General features: G+C 36.2%; 1 protein-coding gene across 4 annotated transcripts in view; it reads right to left on the reverse strand.

Annotated features, from left to right (window-relative positions):
- Window positions 1-20,558, reverse strand: part of ZNF185 (zinc finger protein 185 with LIM domain) — a 334,258-nt gene that overhangs the window by 20,990 nt on the left and 292,710 nt on the right. For all 4 annotated transcript variants that reach the window (XM_053699442.1, XM_053699440.1, XM_053699441.1 and 1 more), the window contains 6 exons: window positions 20,218-20,313; window positions 19,858-19,956; window positions 11,853-11,939; window positions 10,402-10,506; window positions 5,646-5,714; window positions 214-294 (listed from right to left, as the gene is read on the reverse strand). In XM_053699442.1, coding sequence (XP_053555417.1) covers window positions 214-294; window positions 5,646-5,714; window positions 10,402-10,506; window positions 11,853-11,939; window positions 19,858-19,956; window positions 20,218-20,313 — 537 coding nt within the window. The remainder of the gene's footprint in view (window positions 1-213; window positions 295-5,645; window positions 5,715-10,401; window positions 10,507-11,852; window positions 11,940-19,857; window positions 19,957-20,217; window positions 20,314-20,558) is intronic.

A 20,558-nucleotide genomic window follows, 5' to 3' on the forward strand; every position in this document is an offset into this window, starting at 1 on the left:
GCCCAAAGGCAACCATTAAACCCTTCACTGGATTTAATTTGCTTTCATTAACCAAAGTGTATAGATTATATACATATAAATACAGTGTGTGTGTATAAAACAATATTAATTCTGAGGGGGGTAGAAGTCTTGGTGAGTTCCCACACTTTTTTTTGTAGGACTTGACCCCTGAAACTATAATGAAATAGATGTCCTATTTTAACATATAAATACCTTGTTGGTGCACTGCCATACAGGTAGCTAGAGCTGCCATATGTGATGCTTTCTGATCCTTCATTAAAATATGGACGGTTTCTGTAATGAAACACATAATCTGTTAAACAAACCGTGCTATACTTTACTACACTGTAACATTTATATTAATGTTATGTTCTCCTTGATAGAGAGAGAAATACGCGTATAAAGATAGAAGCTTTAAAATATATCATGTACCTTAGATACTATATAAACCATATTTACATAGAGGTAATTACTGTTTACTTGAGCAGAACCACAAAAAAAAATGTGGGCAGAAACATGCCTTCTGGGTTAAAACATTACATAAAATACCTTTCAAATACAACCCTCAGAGTCAGTAAATTTATAATGACTTATTAAATAGTATTACAATTTGTACCATTGTTTTAATACTTTCAAATGTTATTTCCAGCTGGTGCCCATGCCCCCTCCCCCACTCAAAGCTTTTTATTTTAATTAGCAGCATCATATTCACAGTTTACACTGCTGAAACCTGTGGCAAATTGAATAAAGTGTTAGCCTTAATGTAGTACACTCCTGCACTGGATAAATCAGCCAACAGCTTTATCCAGTGCCAGAGCATGGCTGTATCCAGTGCCAGAGCACGGCTGTATCCAGTGCCAGAGCACGGCTGAATCCAGTGCCAGAGCACGGCTGAATCCAGTGCCAGAGCAAGGCTGTATCCAGTGCCAGAGCACGGCTGAATCCAGTGCCAGAGCACGGCTGAATCCAGTGCCAGAGCACGGCTGAATCCAGTGCCAGAGCACGGCTGAATCCAGTGCCAGAGCACGGCTGAATCCAGTGCCAGAACACGGCTGAATCCAGTGCCAGAGCACGGCTGAATCCAGTGCCAGAGCACGGCTGTATCCAGTGCCAGAACACGGCTGAATCCAGTGAAGAACACGGCTGTATCCAGTGCCAGAGCACGGCTGTATCCAGTGCCAGAACACGGCTGAATCCAGTGCCAGAGCACGGCTGAATCCAGTGCCAGAGCACGGCTGAATGCAGTAACAGAGCAGGGCTGTATCCAGTGACAGAGCAGGGCTGTATCCATTGACAGAGCATGCTACATTAAGGTGAGCAACAATATCAAGCAGGTTTTATTTTTATAACAACCCTGTGACAGGGTTTAAAAAAAACACAACACTAGACAGGCAGTCTATAAAAAGAAAACCATAGCATATAAAGTGAAATATAGAGTAAAATATAGGGAAAAATGTTTTTTTTTTAAAGAGGAGTCTCTGACTATGCTTTGGCTAGATTACGAGTTTTTTTGCCACCGCTTACCTCCCTATAGCGCTGCTATTACAGGTTTTCATAAACCCGGCGTTAGCAGGCAATATTGCAGCGTTGAGCAAAATTGAGCTCCATACTGCACTCAAATACCAGCGCTGTTTTGAGCTGGTTTTACGTGCTCGTGCACGATTTCCCCATAGACATAAATGGGGAGAGCCGGCTAAAAAAAAGCCTAACACCTGCAATAAAGGAGTGTAAAGCTCCGTAACGCAGCCCCATTGATTCTTATGGGGAAACAAAATTTATGTTTACACCTAACACCCTAACATAAACCCTGAGTCTAAACACCCCTAATCTGCCGCCCCCGACATCGCCGACACCTACATTACACTTATTAACCCCTAATCTGCCGACCCCATCACCGCCGACACCTACCTACACTTATTTACCCCTAATCTGCCACCCCCAATGTCGCTGCCACCTACCTACACTTATTAACCCCTAATCTGCTGCCCCTAACATTGCCGCCACCTACATTACACTTATTAACCCCTAATCTGCCGCCCCCAACGTCGCTGGCACTATACTAAAGTTATAAACCCCTAAACCTAACCCTAAGTGTAACCCTAACCCTAACACCCACTAACTTTAATATAATTAAAATAAATATAAATAAAAATTACTATCATTAACTAAATAATTCCTATTTAAAACTAAATACTTACCTATAAACCATAAGCTAGCTACAATATAACTAATAGTTACATTGTAGCTAACTTAGGTTTTATTTTTATTTCACAGGCAAGTTTGTATTTATTTTAACTAGGTAGACTAGTTAGTAAATTGTTATTAACTATTTACTAACTACCTAGCTAAAATAAATACAAATTTACCTGTAAAATAAAACCTAACCTGTCTTACACTAACACCTAACCTTACACTACAAATAAATAAATTACATTAATTAAATACAATTAACTAAAATACAAAAAAACCCAAACACTAAATTACACAAAATAAAAAAGAAATTATCAAATATTTAAACTAATTACACCTAATCTAATAGCCCTATCAAAATAAAAAAGCCCCCCCCCAAATAAAAAACCTGTAGCCTAAACTAAACTGCCAATAGCCCTTAAAAGGGCCTTTTGCAGGGCATTACCCCAAAGAAATAAGCTATTTTACCTGTAAAAAAATAATACAAACAACCCCCAACAGTAAAACCGACCACTCACACACCAACCCCCCCAAAAAAATCCTATCTAAAAAACCTAAGCTCCCCATTGCCCTGAAAAGGGCATTTGTATGGGCATTGCCCATAAAAACGGCATTTAGCTCTTTTTCTGCCCAAACCCTAAGCTAAAAATAAAACTCACCCAATAAACCCTTAAAAAATCCTAACACTAACCCCCGAAGATCCACTTAAAGTTTTTGAAGACCGGACATCCATCCTCAACGAAGCGGCAGAAGTCCTCAGCGAAGCCAGCAGAAATCTTCATCCAAGCAGGCCGAAGTCTTCATCCAAGCCGGCAGAAGTCTTCATCCAGACGGCATCTTCTATCTTCATCCATCCGGCGCGGAGCGGCTCCATCTTCAAGACATCCAGCGCGGAGCATCCTCTTCTGACGACGGCTAACAAAGAATGAAGGTTCCTTTAAGGGACATCATCCAAGATGGTGTCCCTTGAATTCCGATTGGCTGATAGAATTCTATCAGCCAATCGGAATTAAAGGTGAAAAAAATCCTATAGGATTGAGCTTGCATTCTATCGTCTCTTCCAATCAGACAATAGAATGCGAGCTCAATCCTATTGGCTGATTGGATCAGAGCAATGGGGAGCTTAGGTTTTTTAGATAGGATTTTATTTGGGGGGTTGGTTGTGTGGGTGGTGGGTTTTACTGTTGGGGGGTTGTTTGTATTATTTTTTACAGGTAAAAGAGCTGATTTCTTTGGGGCAATGCCCCGCAAAAGGCCCTTTTAAGGGCTATTGGCAGTTTAGTTTAGGCTAGGGTTTTTTATTATGGGGGGGCTATTAGATTAGGTGTAATTAGTTTAAATATTTGATAATTTCTTTTTTATTTTGTGTAATTTAGTGGGGTTTTTTTTGGTAATTTAGTTAATTGTATTTAATTAATGTAATTTATTTAATTGTAGTGTAAGGTTAAGTGTTAGTGTAAGACAGGTTAGGTTTTATTTTACAGGTAAATTTGTATTTATTTTAGGTAGTTAGTAAATAGTTAATAACTATTTACTAACTAGTCTACCTAGTTAAAATAAATACAAACCTGCCTGTGAAATAAAAATAAAACCTAAGCTAGCTACAATGTAACTATTAGTTATATTGTAGCTAGCTTAGGGTTTATTTTACAGGTAAGTATTTAGTTTTAAATAGGAATTATTTAGTTAATGATAGTAATTTTTATTTAGATTTATTTTAATTATATTAAAGTTAGGGGTGTTAGGGTTAGGTTTAGGGGTTAATAAATTTAGTATAGTGGCGGCAATTTTGGGGTTAGCAGATTAGGGGTTAATAACATTAATGTAGGTTGTGGCTATGTTAGGGACAGCAGATTAGGGGTTAATAATATTTAACTAGTGTTTACAATGCGGGAGTGCGGCGGTTTAGGGGTTAATATGTTTATTCTAGTGGCGGCGATGTCGGGAGCGGCAGATTAGGGGTTAATAATTTTATTTTAGTGTTTGCAATGCGGGAGGGCCTCGGTTTAGGGGTTAATAGGTGGTTTATGGGTGTTAGTGTACTTTTTAGCACTTTAGTTTTGAGTTTTATGTTACGGCTTTGTAACATAAAAGCCATAACTGTTGACTTTCCGTTTACGGTATGGATCTTGACGGTATTGGCTGTATTGCTCACTTTTTGGCCGGACAGGCAAACTCATAATACCGGTGCTGTGGAAGTCCCATTGAAAAAGGACTTTTTAAAAGCTGCGGTAGTTACGTTGCGTTACGGCCAAAAAAGTGTGTGGTACACCTATACCTGCAAGACTCGTAATACCAGCGGTATACTCATACCGCAAAACTCGTAATCTAGCCGCTTATTAATTATGCACATATTCTCTCTCTTCTCTCCTCTCCCACTTTATTAAATATTAATATGATTTTTCATGTTTTTAGTTACTTGACTGCAAAGGGCTCCAATGCACATATATAAACACATATTTGCAGCCCTTAGCAGCCTTTTTTCTTCTAATACCTGAGACCTCATATCTTTGAGTCCTTATAACTTTTTTATGCAATATTTTTTAAAATAGTTTTATTATGAATGTAACTGTACTGTTAAATGTATTTTAAATGTGTTTTGTGCAAATTTTTTGTCACGCAAAACAGTCAACCAGAGCTATGAATTTGCGCTATCCCGACGCACGTTATTAAATTCAATTCCGCTCAAACAAAATGCGTTTACTTTTAACTTGTAATATGTCCGCTACTTCCGACGCATGCAAAGAGCCGCAATAAACCCCTTATTGCTCATGCACAACAGTCAGCTAGCCACTTGTAATCTATGTCGGCTTAAATCCTTCTGTCTCAGCATTCCTTTCTCTGTCTTGTACTAAATGCACCCCTGTGTAGGGCTGCCAATTCTGTTACAATTACAATACAATTAAAATAATATGGTAACCTTCAAAATATTTTGTAGTATAAATAGTTACATTTTGGGCTACTGTGAAGTGTGACATTTTAAAGCTTGATATTTTCATATTTATTGCATTTCAATTAGATAACAAAACTGAGGGACCATTTCAATTAAACTGGACCTAGAAGACTGAAAAAAACTTGGCAGTTCCTTATGCAGAACTTATGTCAATGAAAATAATGCCTATTACTGCTAATGATGATGGGTCAGCAGTCAGCAGAGTACAATCTGGAACACTTAGACAATCCCTTCAATAACCTGAGGTCCCAAAACAGGAAACATATCCCTTAATAAATGTCCACAAAATTATATTTCTAAATGTATTTATTGACTTCTATGATAATACTGTTTCCCCTTTTGTAAAGAACATTTTTGAAAGGTATAATTCAAATTAAAAGCAATAATTATAATTAAAAACAATAAATAACATATTAACTAAAAATACAGCTTTTCCTAATGAAAATTCAGTTTCAAATTTTTTTTTTACTCATGTAATATGTTCTGTAAAAAAAATTCTTACCCACTGTATGATGGAGATGTGAGATTTTCACTTGAGTTCACATATTCCTTGACAAACAGGATTTTGTTACTAATAAAATATAAATGAAAACATTACTAATTTATAGCATTTACACAACAATTGCAAAAAACTTTGCAAGTCATATACAACATAAATTAGCAATTCTTCAGTAATTTGTATTAAAGGGGAAAATATGTGTAGTTACAGAGGTGCCATTTATTTATAAATCAGAAATATTATGTGAACAGTTCCACATAAATGTAAGATTATTTGGCCATGACAAAATAGAAAGAGTACAAACAGTAAATATTTTTCTCCTTCCAAGAATGTATTAAGCGGTCTACGGACAAGGTTTTTAACCCCTTAGTGACCAGAGCACTTTTCCATTTTCTGTCCGTTTGGGACCAAGGCTATTTTTACATTTTTGCGGTGTTTGTGTTTAGCTGTAATTTTCTTCTTACTCATTTACTGTACCCACACATATTATATACCGTTTTTCTCGCCATTAAATGGACTTTCTAAAGATACCATTATTTTCATCATATCTTATAATTTACTATAAAAAAAATTATAAAATATGAGGAAAAAATGGAAAAAAACACACTTTTTCTAACTTTGACCCCCAAAATCTGTTACATATCTAAAACCACCAAAAAACACCCATGCTAAATAGTTTCTAAATTTTGTCCTGAGTTTAGAAATACCCAATGTTTACATGTTCTTTGCTTTTTTTGCAAGTTATAGGGCCATAAATACAAGTAGCACTTTGCTATTTCCAAACCATTTTTTTCCAAAATTAGCGCTAGTTACATTAGAACACTGATATCTTTCAGGAATCCCTGAATATCCCTTGACAAGTATATATTTTTTTTTAGTAGACATCCCAAAGTATTGATCTAGGCCAATTTTGGTATATTTCATACCACCATTTCACCGCCAAATGCGATCAAATACAAAAAATTGTTCACTTTTTCACAAATTTTTTCACAAACTTTAGGTTTCTCACTGAAATCATTTACAAACAGCTTGTGCAATTATGGCATAAATGGTTGTAAATTCCTCTCTGGGATCCCCTTTGTTCAGAAATAGCACACATATATGGCTTTGGCGTTGCTTTTTGGTAATTAGAAGGCCGCTAAATGCCACTGCGCACCACAAGTGTATCATGCCCAGCAGTTAAGGGGTTAATTAGGGAGCTTTTAGGGAGCTTGTAGGGTTAATTTTAGCTTTAGTGTAGTGTAGTAGACAACCCCAAGTATTGATCTAGGCACATTTTGGTATATTTCATGCCACCATTTCACCGCCAAATGCGATCAAATTAAAAAAAATGTAAAATTTTTCACAATTTTAGGTTTCTCACTGAAATCATTTACAAACAGCTTGTGCAATTATGGCACAAATGGTTGTAAATGCTTGTCTGGGATCCCCTTTGTTCAGAAATAGCAGACATATATGACTTTGGCGTTGCTTTCTGGTAATTAGAAGGCCACTAAATCCTGTTGCGCCTCACACGTGTATTATGGCTAGCAGTGAAAGGGTTAATTAGGGAGTTTGTAGTGAGCTTGCAGGGTTAATTTTAGCTTTAGTGTAGAGATCAGCCTCCCATCTGACACATCCCACCCCCTGATCCCTCCCAAACAGCTCCCTTCCCTCCCCCACCCCACAATTGTCCCCGCCATCTTAAGTACTGGCAGAAAGTCTGCCAGTACTAAAATAAAAGGGTTTTTAAAAAAAAAATGAAATTTTTTTTTAGCATATTTACATATGCTACTGTGTAGGATCCCCCCCTTAGCCCCCAACCTCCCTGATCCCCCCCAAAACCGCTCTCTAACCCTCCCCTCTGACTTATTGGGGGCCATCTTGGGTACTGGCAGCTGTCTGCCAGTACCCAGTTTACAATAAAAAGTGCTTTTTTGGTTTTTTTTTTGTTTTTTTCTGTAGTGTAGCTTCCCCCAACCCCCCACCCCCCACAAACAAACCCCCACCACCTTGCTGATTGTTTGGATTTTATTTGTTATTATATTTTTTATATCCCCATTTTCTGCAGTGTAGCGGTTCCCACCCGCTCCCTCCCCGTGCACGCGCCCGCCCCCACCCTCCCGTGCACGCGCGCGCGCCCGTGCGCGCCCCCAGCCACCCCCGCCCACGATCCCGCCCCCCTTCAGATCCACATGGCCATCGATGGCCGCCACCCGCCTCCCGGTCCGGCTCCCACCCACCAACGCAGGTAGCCACCGATCTCCGGTGCAGAGAGGGCCACAGAGTGGCTCTCTCTGCACCGGATGACTTAAAAAGGTTATTGCAGGATGCCTCCATATCGAGGCATCACTGCAATAACCGGAAAGCAGCTGGAAGCGAGCAGGATCGCTTCCAGCTGCTTTCCACACTGAGGACGTGCAGGGTACGTTCTCAGGCATTAACTGCCTTTTTTCTGAGGACGTACCCTGCACGTCCTCAGTCGTTAAGGGGTTAAACTTGTGAACCTGTCGGCACCGCTTTGCAGCATACTTGGTCCACTGCCTGTATGTACCATTACACCCTCAAGTGAGTGTGCAATGCCAACCCCTTCCCTCATGTGACTAATCATGCAAGAGAGGGTCCTGTCAATCACCCCAAGCAAGTGTGTTCAGGGTGATTTCTCTCTGCCAACTAAGAGGTGGCGGAGATTGTAAGAGGCAGCGGCCTGATAACTGCTAATTCTTACATTGTGAGAAGCAGGCTTGCATATGCGAACCTGCCCCGCAAGGGCTCCAAAGCAGTTTACGATGATTAGTACATGGAGCCTAAATTGTCTCAAAAGGGTAGAGTTTTTTTTCTCTACATCAGCAGAGCCAGAACATTTCATACATTCTGCATCTTCTGTTGAGTCTAGTGGTTAACTAACTTCAGCCTGATGAAACTGCCCGTTGTAGGCAGAGAAACACGTTGCCTGTTTTTACTACTGTTTTAATAAAAAAAATTGCTTTTTACATCTTTCTGAGCCATTTTACATGATTTGCCTTTAACCTTAATGTCTGCCTGGTTTCATCAGTCTGCTGGACGACTGGGAAGTTCCAGCCTGCGTTACTAGCACTTGAAGATGCATTGCTTTTGTGAGTATCCATATCATTTTGACATTATCCCTTTCACAGACTGCACTAGGCCATTTTGGCGTCCTTGTGCTTCTTTTTGTTTTAGAGCAAGGAGAGTTTTCATTATAACACAGGGCTTGATATTCAAAAGCTCGTCACTCAGGTGAGATGATCTGAGCCATCTCGTTAGTATGGAGAAGTCCCTAAAAAAATGATATAAACACAAATTTTGATTTGAAAGATATTTATCTCACTATGCAGGGTTTTGTAGGAGAGTCACTAACATTACAATATAAGGTAAAAAATATCCCAAAGATTTTGCATGATTTCTCTCCATGCCAGCGAGCTTTTGATCATTAGGCCCCCAGTGAGAAGCAGGCTAGAGTAATATTACACTCAATGCACTTGAATTCTCCAGACTAGCAGGCATCAACTCGGGTGGAGTATAAACACAGCACAATCCTAAATGTAGGACTCAATAAGCACAATAGGGACTCCTACTTGTATTGCTGTAAACGTATGGAACCAAGTACAGGACCCGTCCCCAAGCCACAACTTTATACTCAAAACATCACACCTTCTTTATTGAAACATCTTCATTAAAAGGTTAGATTTATAGACACTTGCGAGTTTGCTGAGGCGTCTTGCTATAAAGGTTAGATTATATTCTAAATTCCCCGAGCATTGCTTCACCTATCTCTTCCAGCGTTTCATTATTGGGCGTTGCTGCCAATAATATCTAAAGTTGGCAGAGGTGCCCAATATATACATGAGAACTCGCACATCAAATGACAATAATTACACTCTTGCCCAATAGGTTATGTGAACATAAGTATAAATTATTGGCATGTTGATTTTGTTATGGCAAAGTAGTCTCACTGGGTAGAACAAGTGATCAGTGATCTTATAGATGTGAAAGCTGGCTGTGGTCATTCCTTGTTATTCAAGAGGCATATTCAGGATTTACACCTCAGCCAGCACGTGGAATTCTTTTAGAGCTAGTGAGGTTGTCTTTGTATTATTTTTCTTATATTTCTCTTTAACTATTTTGTTAAAGTGAACTATTTATTGTTTTTTGTTTTAATTAGTTTTTCTGCATTGCTGTCAAAGTGTTTTTGTGATGTCGGTATCCTTCAAATGTAATTTGAAGTAAGCAGCTACGATACATATGCATCTCCACTGATTATAACAAGGCTTGTTGCAGTAACAAGAGGTGGATACAAATCTTCCTGAACTTACTTAGGTATGCTTTTTAACAAAGGATACCAAGAATACAAAGTAAATTTGGTGATACAAGGAAATTGAAAGATCTCTTAAAATTGCATAACCACTCAGCACCATAAAAATTTAATTTTGAGTTTTATGTTCCTTTAACTTCACTTCAAATGAGTAAACGGAATATCGGCCCAATTTATTTATCCTATTACAGTTACAAATATTTTAGAGGACACAACATGTGGCTGTGGCATTTAATAGCATGAAGGGGAGAGGCATTGTCTATGGTTTTGGCCCTTTCACCATTGCTAAGGCTGAAAAAGGCCTTAGTATTTGTCCTGATTTACCTCATAGAAGGTGCATTCATTCATTTTTGAATTGTTAGTGTGACCTAGATTTGAATCTGTGATGCAATGGATTATACAATATCTACAGTATATGATATAGCAGATTAGGTAGCAAAAACATACTTTGTTTCTTTAGGGTCAGAATCACTGAGCTCACTTGGGGAAGGGCTTTCATAGCGAGTCTCCACTGTAGTAGTTGTGGTAATATGTTCTCTTGAACTCACAGATCTAAAAAGGAAATAGCACATCATTTAAGGCAACTGAAAACACCCCAAACATGGCGAATATATCCTTATATACCAAGCATTATTATTTTTTTAAGAACTTATCTACCAAAAAAAAAAAACTAAACCATTCTGTCTGTCCATGTAACTTTTTTAAACCATTCATCAACTGTCCATTGAATTGGATGTTGCCACCAAAGCTCTGCATTGGTTTTGTGTCTTAAATTAATGTTACAGCTTTATTTACTTACTAATGCTGTGCATGTATCGTTTCAAAATTATAATTTTTTTACTTTATTTATAAAGGTTTTTATTCTTCCATGTCACTTGGAAACTGTAACAGAAATTAATTATCTGTTGTAAAGAAGATTTACGGTGTTGCCTATCAATGAAAAAAAAATGCTTTTAAATGGAAATGTATAATACACATGATGCACAAAAAATTATGTATATTATGTATAATTATTATTATAATTATGTATATGGGATACTTAAAATCTTCTACAAAGCATATCTTGTAAGTTTAGAGAATTCTAAATCAAGCGAAACCAATTTTCTCAACAGTAAAAAAAGGCACTAATTTATGGTAACAATAAATGAACGTGTATAAGTACAATAGTTTTCCTTTCCAAAAGGTTTCAGTGCCACTTCATCATTTCTTCCCTTTTATCGTCTTTTGTAACTCCACCATCATCTTTATAACTCCTCTCCTTTTTCACTTTTGTCCTTTCTTTATTTCAGCTGTTCTTTTTTCTAACCCCTTTTTAAACATCCTCATCGATTTCACTTTCCCCCTGTTTGCTTACATTTCCCTTTTTTGTTCAGTTACAAATAATGTTATTAGATAAATCTAACTATGAATAAAAACCTAGAGAAATGTTTGAAACACTTAAGTAAAAGCATATTAAAGGGTCATTAAACACTGAGATGATAATATAATAAATCATATGTATAAAAAAGACTGCATTATACTTTTATTATTTATTTTGTCCCCTGTTCCTGTAATTCCATTTTGATATTGTGAGTATTTCAGTTCCTGTTACAAAGGAAAGTGCAGAACACTGTTATATTCCACACAGCCATTGGCTGCACACTCTAGTGACCTATTTATAACTGTCCCTAATTTGCCACAGCAGAGAAGGTAACCTAAGTTACAACATGGCAGCTCCCATTGTTTTATAGACACTAAAACTTTACACTTATTTTGTCACTATTTAAACTGTAAAAAATACATCTACATGTTATTCTAAGACTAATCTTTTCTTTGAATGCATCATTCTATCCAGCATTTGTTTAGTGTTTAATGTCCCTTTAAGAGTAAGCAAAACAGGACAGATCATTTTCATATACCTTGAAGATCTTGATTCAATTTCCTCCAAGTAATCTTTGTATTTCTCTGCTGTACGAGATGGAGTGGAAGCAGAATTTGAACTGGATCTAGACAAGAAATGAAAGAGATTTGAAAAAATCCTTTTCTTAGATACTACACACTTAATATAAATATCAGTCCACAAACCCATATAAAAGTGTTCTTACAAACTTACAGCCTATCTCACTTTTTCTAAGCCAAAAATATAAAAAGTTGTAATTATGTTTTTTTTTTTTTAAATTTTACTACATAATTATGGCCTTGATTACAATCTTTCCGAAATATTAATTTGATATTGAAAAAAAAACTGATTTGGCTGTTATTTTGTATTTTATCTTTAGAAAACATAGCCATGCTTGAAAACTCCCACAATACTTAGGGCTCCATTTATGAAGCAGCACATGCTGCTTTGGAGTCCCATGGTTTCAGGCTCGCCTCAAATGGAAGTTAAGACTTGTCCACCACATTTTAAGGATAATTGACAGCACCTGCTAGCGGCCGATTGGCCGCCAGTGAGCAGGGGGCGGCATTGCACACACATTTAGCCAGGTCTGGCGGACATGATTCGCTACAGCCAATGATGTCCACTCGACTATTAAGAAATCTTCTCCTGAATCTCCATTTCCCCAAAACGGCACCGTTAACAACTGTCAATCGGCAAAAAACAAATAGCTAAACAAAAAAAAATACAACTGCTCTCCAGATTGCCCAGCTGTTCTTGCTAACTGACCGCCGGGCCTTTCATTCTTATTCTGATGGTCCAGCATCCTCTCCTCTCTCTTTGTCCCAACTGACCTTGTACATATGTTTTATTTATGGTTTTTTAAGTTTCAATTGTCATCAAAAAAGACCGTTATTGTTACTGTCATGGGAAGTGGCATCTTGTTTTTTTGATCTGAGCAAGCAGAGATCTGCGACTGATATTATTATTGTTTATTGGATGTGCGTTATTAGTCAATCTGTGGGTGCTGAGCATTTATCAATTTGTTGTGTCCATTTTCTGGTCAATGTTTAGGTGGATTGTGATCGCCTTAGTGGATGCCGTCCATGCATTGCATGTGTGACTTTTCTGATATCCAATACAATATTTTCTAATATGAAAATGGTGCTATCTTTTGCATTGTGATCATTCCAATGCTGAAAAAGGCACATCGACAGCTGAAAAAAACAGTCAACTAGATTGGATATATGAAATATGGTTCCTTAAAGTGACAGTATATACCAATTTTCATATAACTGCATGTAAATAGACACTACTATAAAGAATAGTATGCGCAGATACTGATTTAAATATTCAGTATAAAACGTTTTTAAATAATTACTTAGATGCTCGCAGTTTAGCACTGTTGCTAAGGTTAGCCTGGTACACCCAGTGAAAGGGGCTGAGAAAGCAGGAAGAGCAGACCCTCCCCACTCCCTGCATATGAAAAGACAGATTATACAAACAATAGCAGAAGGAATCTGTATACCTGGGTCTACATCTGATATTTTGGGGCTTGGTTAGAAGTATGAAAATCAGCAAAATGTTATTAAAAATAAGCAAAATTATACATTGTTACAAAAGCACTCCCAGGAGGGCTGTATAAATGGATTATATGCAAAACATTTATGCAAAGAAAAATCAAGTGTACAATGTCCCTTAAAAGGGACATGTCACCCACATTTTTTCTTTTATGATTTAGAAAGAGAATGCAATTTTAAACATCTTTCTAATTTAAACAGGTGAGTGAAACAGGTGAGTGAAAAAAGTGTGCGCAATTTGTTTTATTCTCTTGATATTCTTCGATGAAAAGCATATCTAGATATGCTCACTAGCTGCTGATTGGTTGCTGCACATAGAAGCATCGTGTGATTGGCTCACCATGTGCATTGCTTTTTCTTTAACTAAGGATATTTAAAAAATGAAGCAAAATAAATAATGGAAGTAAATTGTAATGTTGTTTAAATTTCTATTCTCTATCTGAATCATGAAAGAAAGATTTTGGGTTTAAACAAAGTTTATTTAGTGTGTTATACAGAAAAAAATAAAAATAAGAAAGTTTAGATTTTATGTAGCCTCTCAATATTTAGAGTAATCCACTTGGATTTTGTAAAACATTATTATGTAGACTGGTGCCTTATGAGGTAAAAGGCTCCTTCTTACTGCCTAGTCTTAAGGAAGTAATGCATATAACAAAACAGCAGAGGGCAGCGTGGTCTACTGGCTGAACCATGGCACACAGCATATAAATGATTTCAATTGTAATAAACGTGTTAATATTGTGCAATTTCACTGAGTAGCTATGTCTTGCAAAGTGGCAACCTACAATAAACGGTACAGAAATAGATTTACTAACTGCCTCTAATGATGCAATTTTACTGTTACTGTCTTCACAAACATCTAGCTTTATATCTAATTATACAGTAGATGGGGAGCATCTGATTAGATGGCAGTTTTCCTACTTAGATTCGTTTTCAGTCATACATTAATACACAATATTTTGTATAGTCAGAATAGCCATAGATTTATCATATATGTATCTGCAGCTTTCCCCCTGCCCCTGTTACAGTCATTGGTCAATAGTTGAATAAGTTAACATAAAGGCACCATAAACAGTTTTTTTTGTTTTCTGACATATCAATGTAAAGTATGTTGATACAACCAGTTTTGAAAAATGGCACCTCCCAGTTGACGACCACACCAACCCTTAGAATGCTAAGAATGTGAAAACCGAGTCTGTAAATCTATTCAAACAATGCTTGAAGGTAAGCTATGCACACCTCCTTTCCAATTGACCCCATAGTATTAGAAAGGTAAACATTCTATGCAGGTCAGTCTAATGGAGAAACTAAGAAAAGGTCTAGTGATTTCACGTGGTAGTTCCAGTTCAGTAACCTGACAAACTCACACTGCTATCATTTAGTAGCAACTCTGTTATGTGACTCAATAGTGGTTCTTTGTTGTTGAACCTAATGACCTTAGCAAAGCTGATTCATTACAATACTGATACATATTTTACAGAGGCACCAGTGTTACAGCACAATAAGATTAATTTTAACTGCCCCTCTGCAAAAAGCCTTTTGATACTCATAACCCATATGAAGACCACTGACCACATTTTCCCCATCAGCGTTTATCATAATGGTCTCTCACTCAATTCCCTACAGTGTATATTCTAACAACAAATGTCCCAATCACAAACAAACCTGACTTAACCCATTGCAGCTAATATTCTAAGTGCCCATTGCAAACACTTTAAATTCTAAAAAAATAATACTGTCAATCCCTTCATCAGTAATCCTTTTAAAAGTAAAAAAAAATACCAACAATCCACACCGCCTCCAAACACCTTAAAAGGTATAGTCTAGTTAAAATTAAACTTTTATGATTCAGATAGAGCATGTAATTTTAAACAACTTTCTAATTTACTACTATTATCAATTTTTCTTTCTTCTCTTGGTATCTTTATTTGAATGTAATCTTAAGAGCTGGCCCATTTTTGATACAGCACCTGGGTAGCGCTTGCTGATTGGTGGCTACATGTTGACACCAATCAGAAAGCGCTACTCAGGTGCTGAGCCAAAAATGGGATGGCTCCTATGCTTACATTCCTGCTTTTTTAAATCAAGATACCAAGAGAATGAAGACAAATTGATAATAGGAGTAAATTAGAAAGTTGCTTAAAATTGCATGCTCTGTCTGAATCATGGAAGTTTAATTTTGACTTGACAATAAATAATATTAATATGTACTTATTAAAAAAAGCCCATTTATTGCAGTAGCCTCTTCATGATCATCAGCAACAAGACCAGTCTCTTTCATTTCAAACCTTGATCTGGGATCCCTCCTATTTACAGACTCAATAGAGATCATTCTGATTTGGTTAATCTTATTTACCATTGAAACAAACCAATCTTATTAACTAAATGAGATACGTATGTACGTTGCTTAAACTTTTTCAATTGCAGCACCTATCTGGATATACTTAGTCTTTTGAATATGCACTGGGTATTGAAAGCTCTCACTATTTGTGCTTCTGAGGTTTTAAATGCTGTTTCTCTTGTAAAACAGGTAAGGTAAGCGATGGAGGTGTAACCGGAATTGAAACAGGGAATGTCAATGATTCATATGAAAGTTATTACTTTATATTACTGCTGATCAAGACAAGAGAGTAAAGGCTGAGGGTTATACATACTATAGTATTGTTACAAGTTTAAGCTTGTGTAGCTGTATAAGGTTAAAATGTCACAGAGTAACTGACATTTGGAGATGTTTTACTAAGCCAGTTTCACAACTCATTTTTACAAACAGTGGTTCTCAGCAATATTCAAAAATGATGTATCATTTCAATGGTCAGAAAATTGTATATTGTTACTTTTATGCATGCCTATTCATTTCTGTCATATCATAAAAGCATGCTAATCCTTAAAGGGACATTGTACACTAGATTTTTCTTTGCATAAATATTTTGTAAATGATCCATTTATATAGCCCATCTGGTAGTGTTTTTATAAAAATGTATAGTTTTGCTTATTTTTTAAGAATATTGTGCTGATTTTCAGACTCCTAACCAAGCCCCATAGTGTCAGATGTACACAGCGTTTACAGACTCATGCAGGCTTCTGTCTTTTCATATCCATGGGAGGGGGTAGTGCCTGCTCTTTTTGTTTACCCAGCCCTTTTAAGTGGGTGTCCCAGACAACCTCAACAACAATGGTAAACTGGGAGCTTCCAAGTACGTTTTTTAAAAGGTTTTATACTGTATTTTTAGATCAGTATCTGAGCATATTCTTCTTTATAGTAGTGTCTATTACATGCAGTCATATGAAAATGTATGTATACTGTCCCTTTAAGGCAGACCTAACCACCAGTATTAAAACTAGATGTTTTAATACTGGTGGTTAGGTCTGCCTTAAAGGGACAGCAGTCTTCTGGTTAATTTGCAATACGTATCTATTGTTGTGTAAACTGCTGATTTATCTATCAAGCTAGGTATATTCTTAATCTGTCTGTTATTTATCTAATAATCTATATTATAATTTAATTGTCTAATAATAAATAGTTATATTATACCTAAGTGAATTTGTGAATCTGATCACTTTTTATGTATCTCATGCAATGCGAAAATAAAGCACAAATTTAAGATTAGTTGAATTTTGTTGAAATGTTGCTCCAGAAGTCTAATTTTACAAAAGCTTTTAATTATGGACTGACATAATTTGGTATTTCAATAGTGATTATCAACTACAAAAACAGTTATAAAATGTAGTCAGTTTTTTATCAGATTTTCAAAACTTTCAAATTGCAAGTGTATGTGTAGTGGTCAGTGAAAGTAAAAGTAGGTGTAGGATATTAATGCTTCTGGGTTAATTTACACCAGGGAGTCTCTAAAGCATTTCAGTGCTAATACAATCCTATTAGTTTAGTTTTAAGGATACTTTGCATAAAGAGAAATATCAGTTGAATCTTGGATCAATCAAGAATTTGACCTCTGTGATGTTATCGGAGGATGGAAAATTGCAAAAGAGGTTGTCGGTTGTACAAATAGTGCAGGTGACAGTGCAGGTGACAGTGCACATTGCTAGTGTACTACAGTACCTTGCTAAATTATTAGACCCATTGGTCAAAAATGTTAATTTTTTATTTTAATTTCATATTTATTCTTAATAGTGTTGATTGATTTTTTAAAATTTTGTAACCATTTATTTTTTCCATGTTATATTGGCTTCTGCAATACATTTTTACATGTCATTTGATGTAATACTAATAAAATATTTGGTAAGTAACTAATGTATATGTTTTTACAGATGGGTTAACAAAGTGACTTACCATTAAAGCCATCAAATTGTCAGCCTGTTGAAGGCAAAAAACATGTCACAGTAATTCTAGGTGTATCACTCTCTGTAAACAATATTAAGAAAAAAAATGGATTGTGGGGATGATTTGAACCCATAATTGAAGGGCACTTTGCGGTCGATGTTGGGCTACTGCACTAAGAACTGACAGAAAAATCAGAGATATCTGCACTCAAAATAGGAAACTGCCTGTCAGAGTGCATGTCCGAGGCATCAAGGAGAGCTGTTCAGCGACGATTAGCCTGTTATCCAGAAACCCTGCTCGGAAACCATCCCACAATCCATTTTCTTTTTAACATTCTTTGCAGAACCACATGATACACCTACAATTTAGCAATCGGGTACTGCAACATGTTTTTGTCTTCAACAGTCCGACAATTTGACCGACTTTCTTTTTAACAGCAAGTCACTTTGTTTACCCATCTGTAAATACATATAAATTTGTGAATTTGCCAAATATTTTAGTAATATTACATCAAATTACTCGTAAATATGTAGTGCAAATGTTGCCAATATAACATGGGATAAGAAATGGTTACAAAGATAAAAAAAATTAATCAACACTATTATGATTAAATAAGAAATTAATATAAAAATTATGATTTTTGACCAATGGATCATTTGGCTAGGTACTGTAATATTAAAGGTTTAAGCCCCCTCAAGGGATTTTGTATTTTTCATCATGAATCACAGTGAATTATCCCAAGCATACATTTTTAATTTTATGATTGTCAATGCATTAAGTCATATTTTATACAATCTATTTAGATTTGGGATTTACAAAAAATATTCTTATACTTTGAATGCCTCTGTGTGTTGTTAAAAAACTATAATCACACTATAATTGGCATATTTTTCTCTGTGAAATTGGTTTTCAGAGAACTCTTGAAATGTAAGGTTGGGCGTGTCTGAAATTGTCTTTCAACTTCTAATATTCTGTAAGCATTTCTCAATCATTTATCTCGCTAGTCATATGCTGGTGAAGTTCTCAAAATTGACAATACACCTATAAAACTGGTTGTGTGTTCTCATTTTAACCTCACGCTCCCTGTTAGATTCTGCATTCTGGAGAGCTTAATTACTTTCTATGGGAGACAACTTGGTACTTTCTGGGACTTCTAGGTCTTGCCCATTGTCTAAGGTGATTTATTGAGGTTTGCTCCTGTGAGATCTATAAGATGATTCACTCCATGCATTTTGGAGAATATATCCCTGTGTGTTTAATACTTGTTATGGAGGTAAAGCACAATGCATTGTTATTCCAAATAAGAAAAAGGCTAAAGAGCCAATTAGAATCAGCACCCTTACTCCAATCACTGGTCATATCCTAATATTAAATAGCAATACTAAGTGTTTAAATAGCTTAAGAAAATAATTTTTTAAAAATAAAATGTTTTAACAAAATAGAGCATTTTTTATTTACACTAAAATACCGCCTTAACCACTTTGTTACAGTAAATTAGTAAAAACAATATGTTCACACAAGAGTTTGATCCCACTGAAATACAAAAATCCCTGGTTTCAGACATTTACAGAGATCGAGCGCATAAACTTATCAACTCAAGAAGTTGTCCACTCGCCTTTGCTGCATACGGCAGCTGGTGAACAGGATCCGCTACCAGTACGTATCATTACACGCTCAAGAGAGCGTGTAAAGCCCGCCCCTTCTGTCATGTGACCAAACGCATGAGAGAAGGGACTGTCAATCACCAAGAGTGAGCAAGCTCTCTGTGATTTCTCCTCGCCACCTCAGAGGTGGCATAGAGTGTAAGAATCAGCGGTCTAATGACCACAACTTCTTACATTGCGGGAAGCAGGCTCCCATATGCAAACCTGCCCCACAAGGGCTCCGGACCCGGTTTCGCTGCTTAGTAACTAGGTCCGGAGCCCTTATACTCTGTGTTCTCCCGATTTTTATTTACTTTGTTATTAAATGGCAAGTTACTTGGTAAGGTTGAGCAATTATTTTTAGAATTGCATTGCATGCAGTGGGCTGAGTGTGGAAGTACAGAGTGATTTTCAAATTTCCATTGCTAGATAACTGAAACATGAATTTTCCTTTTTTTTCCTCATTTGAGTGAGAACATAAAACTTGTCATAAAATTCAAGCTTGGTAATCATTTAATGTACATACATTTAAACATATTTTACCTGTTTGATTCCAGTATTGTTTCATCTAAGATTTCAGGCACTTTGTATCTGGCTTCTGTAACTGTTGTGGTAACATTTTCTCTAGGAAGTGGACTAGATCTAAATAAAGCATATGAGAGTTAAATACTTTACATGGGAACTATATTTTTTAACTGGAGAATGAATTATGAAACATATTTAAATAACAACAATAAATATACATTAAGTATATACATTAGTTTATAACATAAATTATGCATCAATCATTTTAGCAGATTAGGCGTTACTCATCTTATTACCTAATTTTAAACCTCAAAAAGTATTCTCATTAATTATAGACTAAATGGATGTAAAATGAATAATGATGAGTAAAATCTTTACCTTCTCTCAGATCTGGGTTCTGAATTTCTTGAAGAACCATAATAAGTCTCTCTAGTTGTAGTTGTAATAGTTCTGTTTCCTGAATCTGAAATAATTCTGTTAATGAAATAATAATTTTAGTACTCTTCCTATTTTAAGAAGGTGGGGCTCAAAATTGTCAACAAACAAAACTGTCATAACTTTTACTCATAGTTTTAACCTTTAACCTCAACTCATATCTTGTGATCTGGAAACCATTTTATTTAGCCATTACATTTACATCACTTAAAATATTTGATAAACTGAAGAAATATTTATTGAAGATCCATAGGAGCCTATCTATCAAGCTGCGAAAGGAGCTT

This window comes from Bombina bombina, chromosome 1 (genome assembly GCF_027579735.1).
Source record: "Bombina bombina isolate aBomBom1 chromosome 1, aBomBom1.pri, whole genome shotgun sequence".
NCBI classification, from domain to species: Eukaryota; Metazoa; Chordata; class Amphibia; order Anura; family Bombinatoridae; genus Bombina; species Bombina bombina.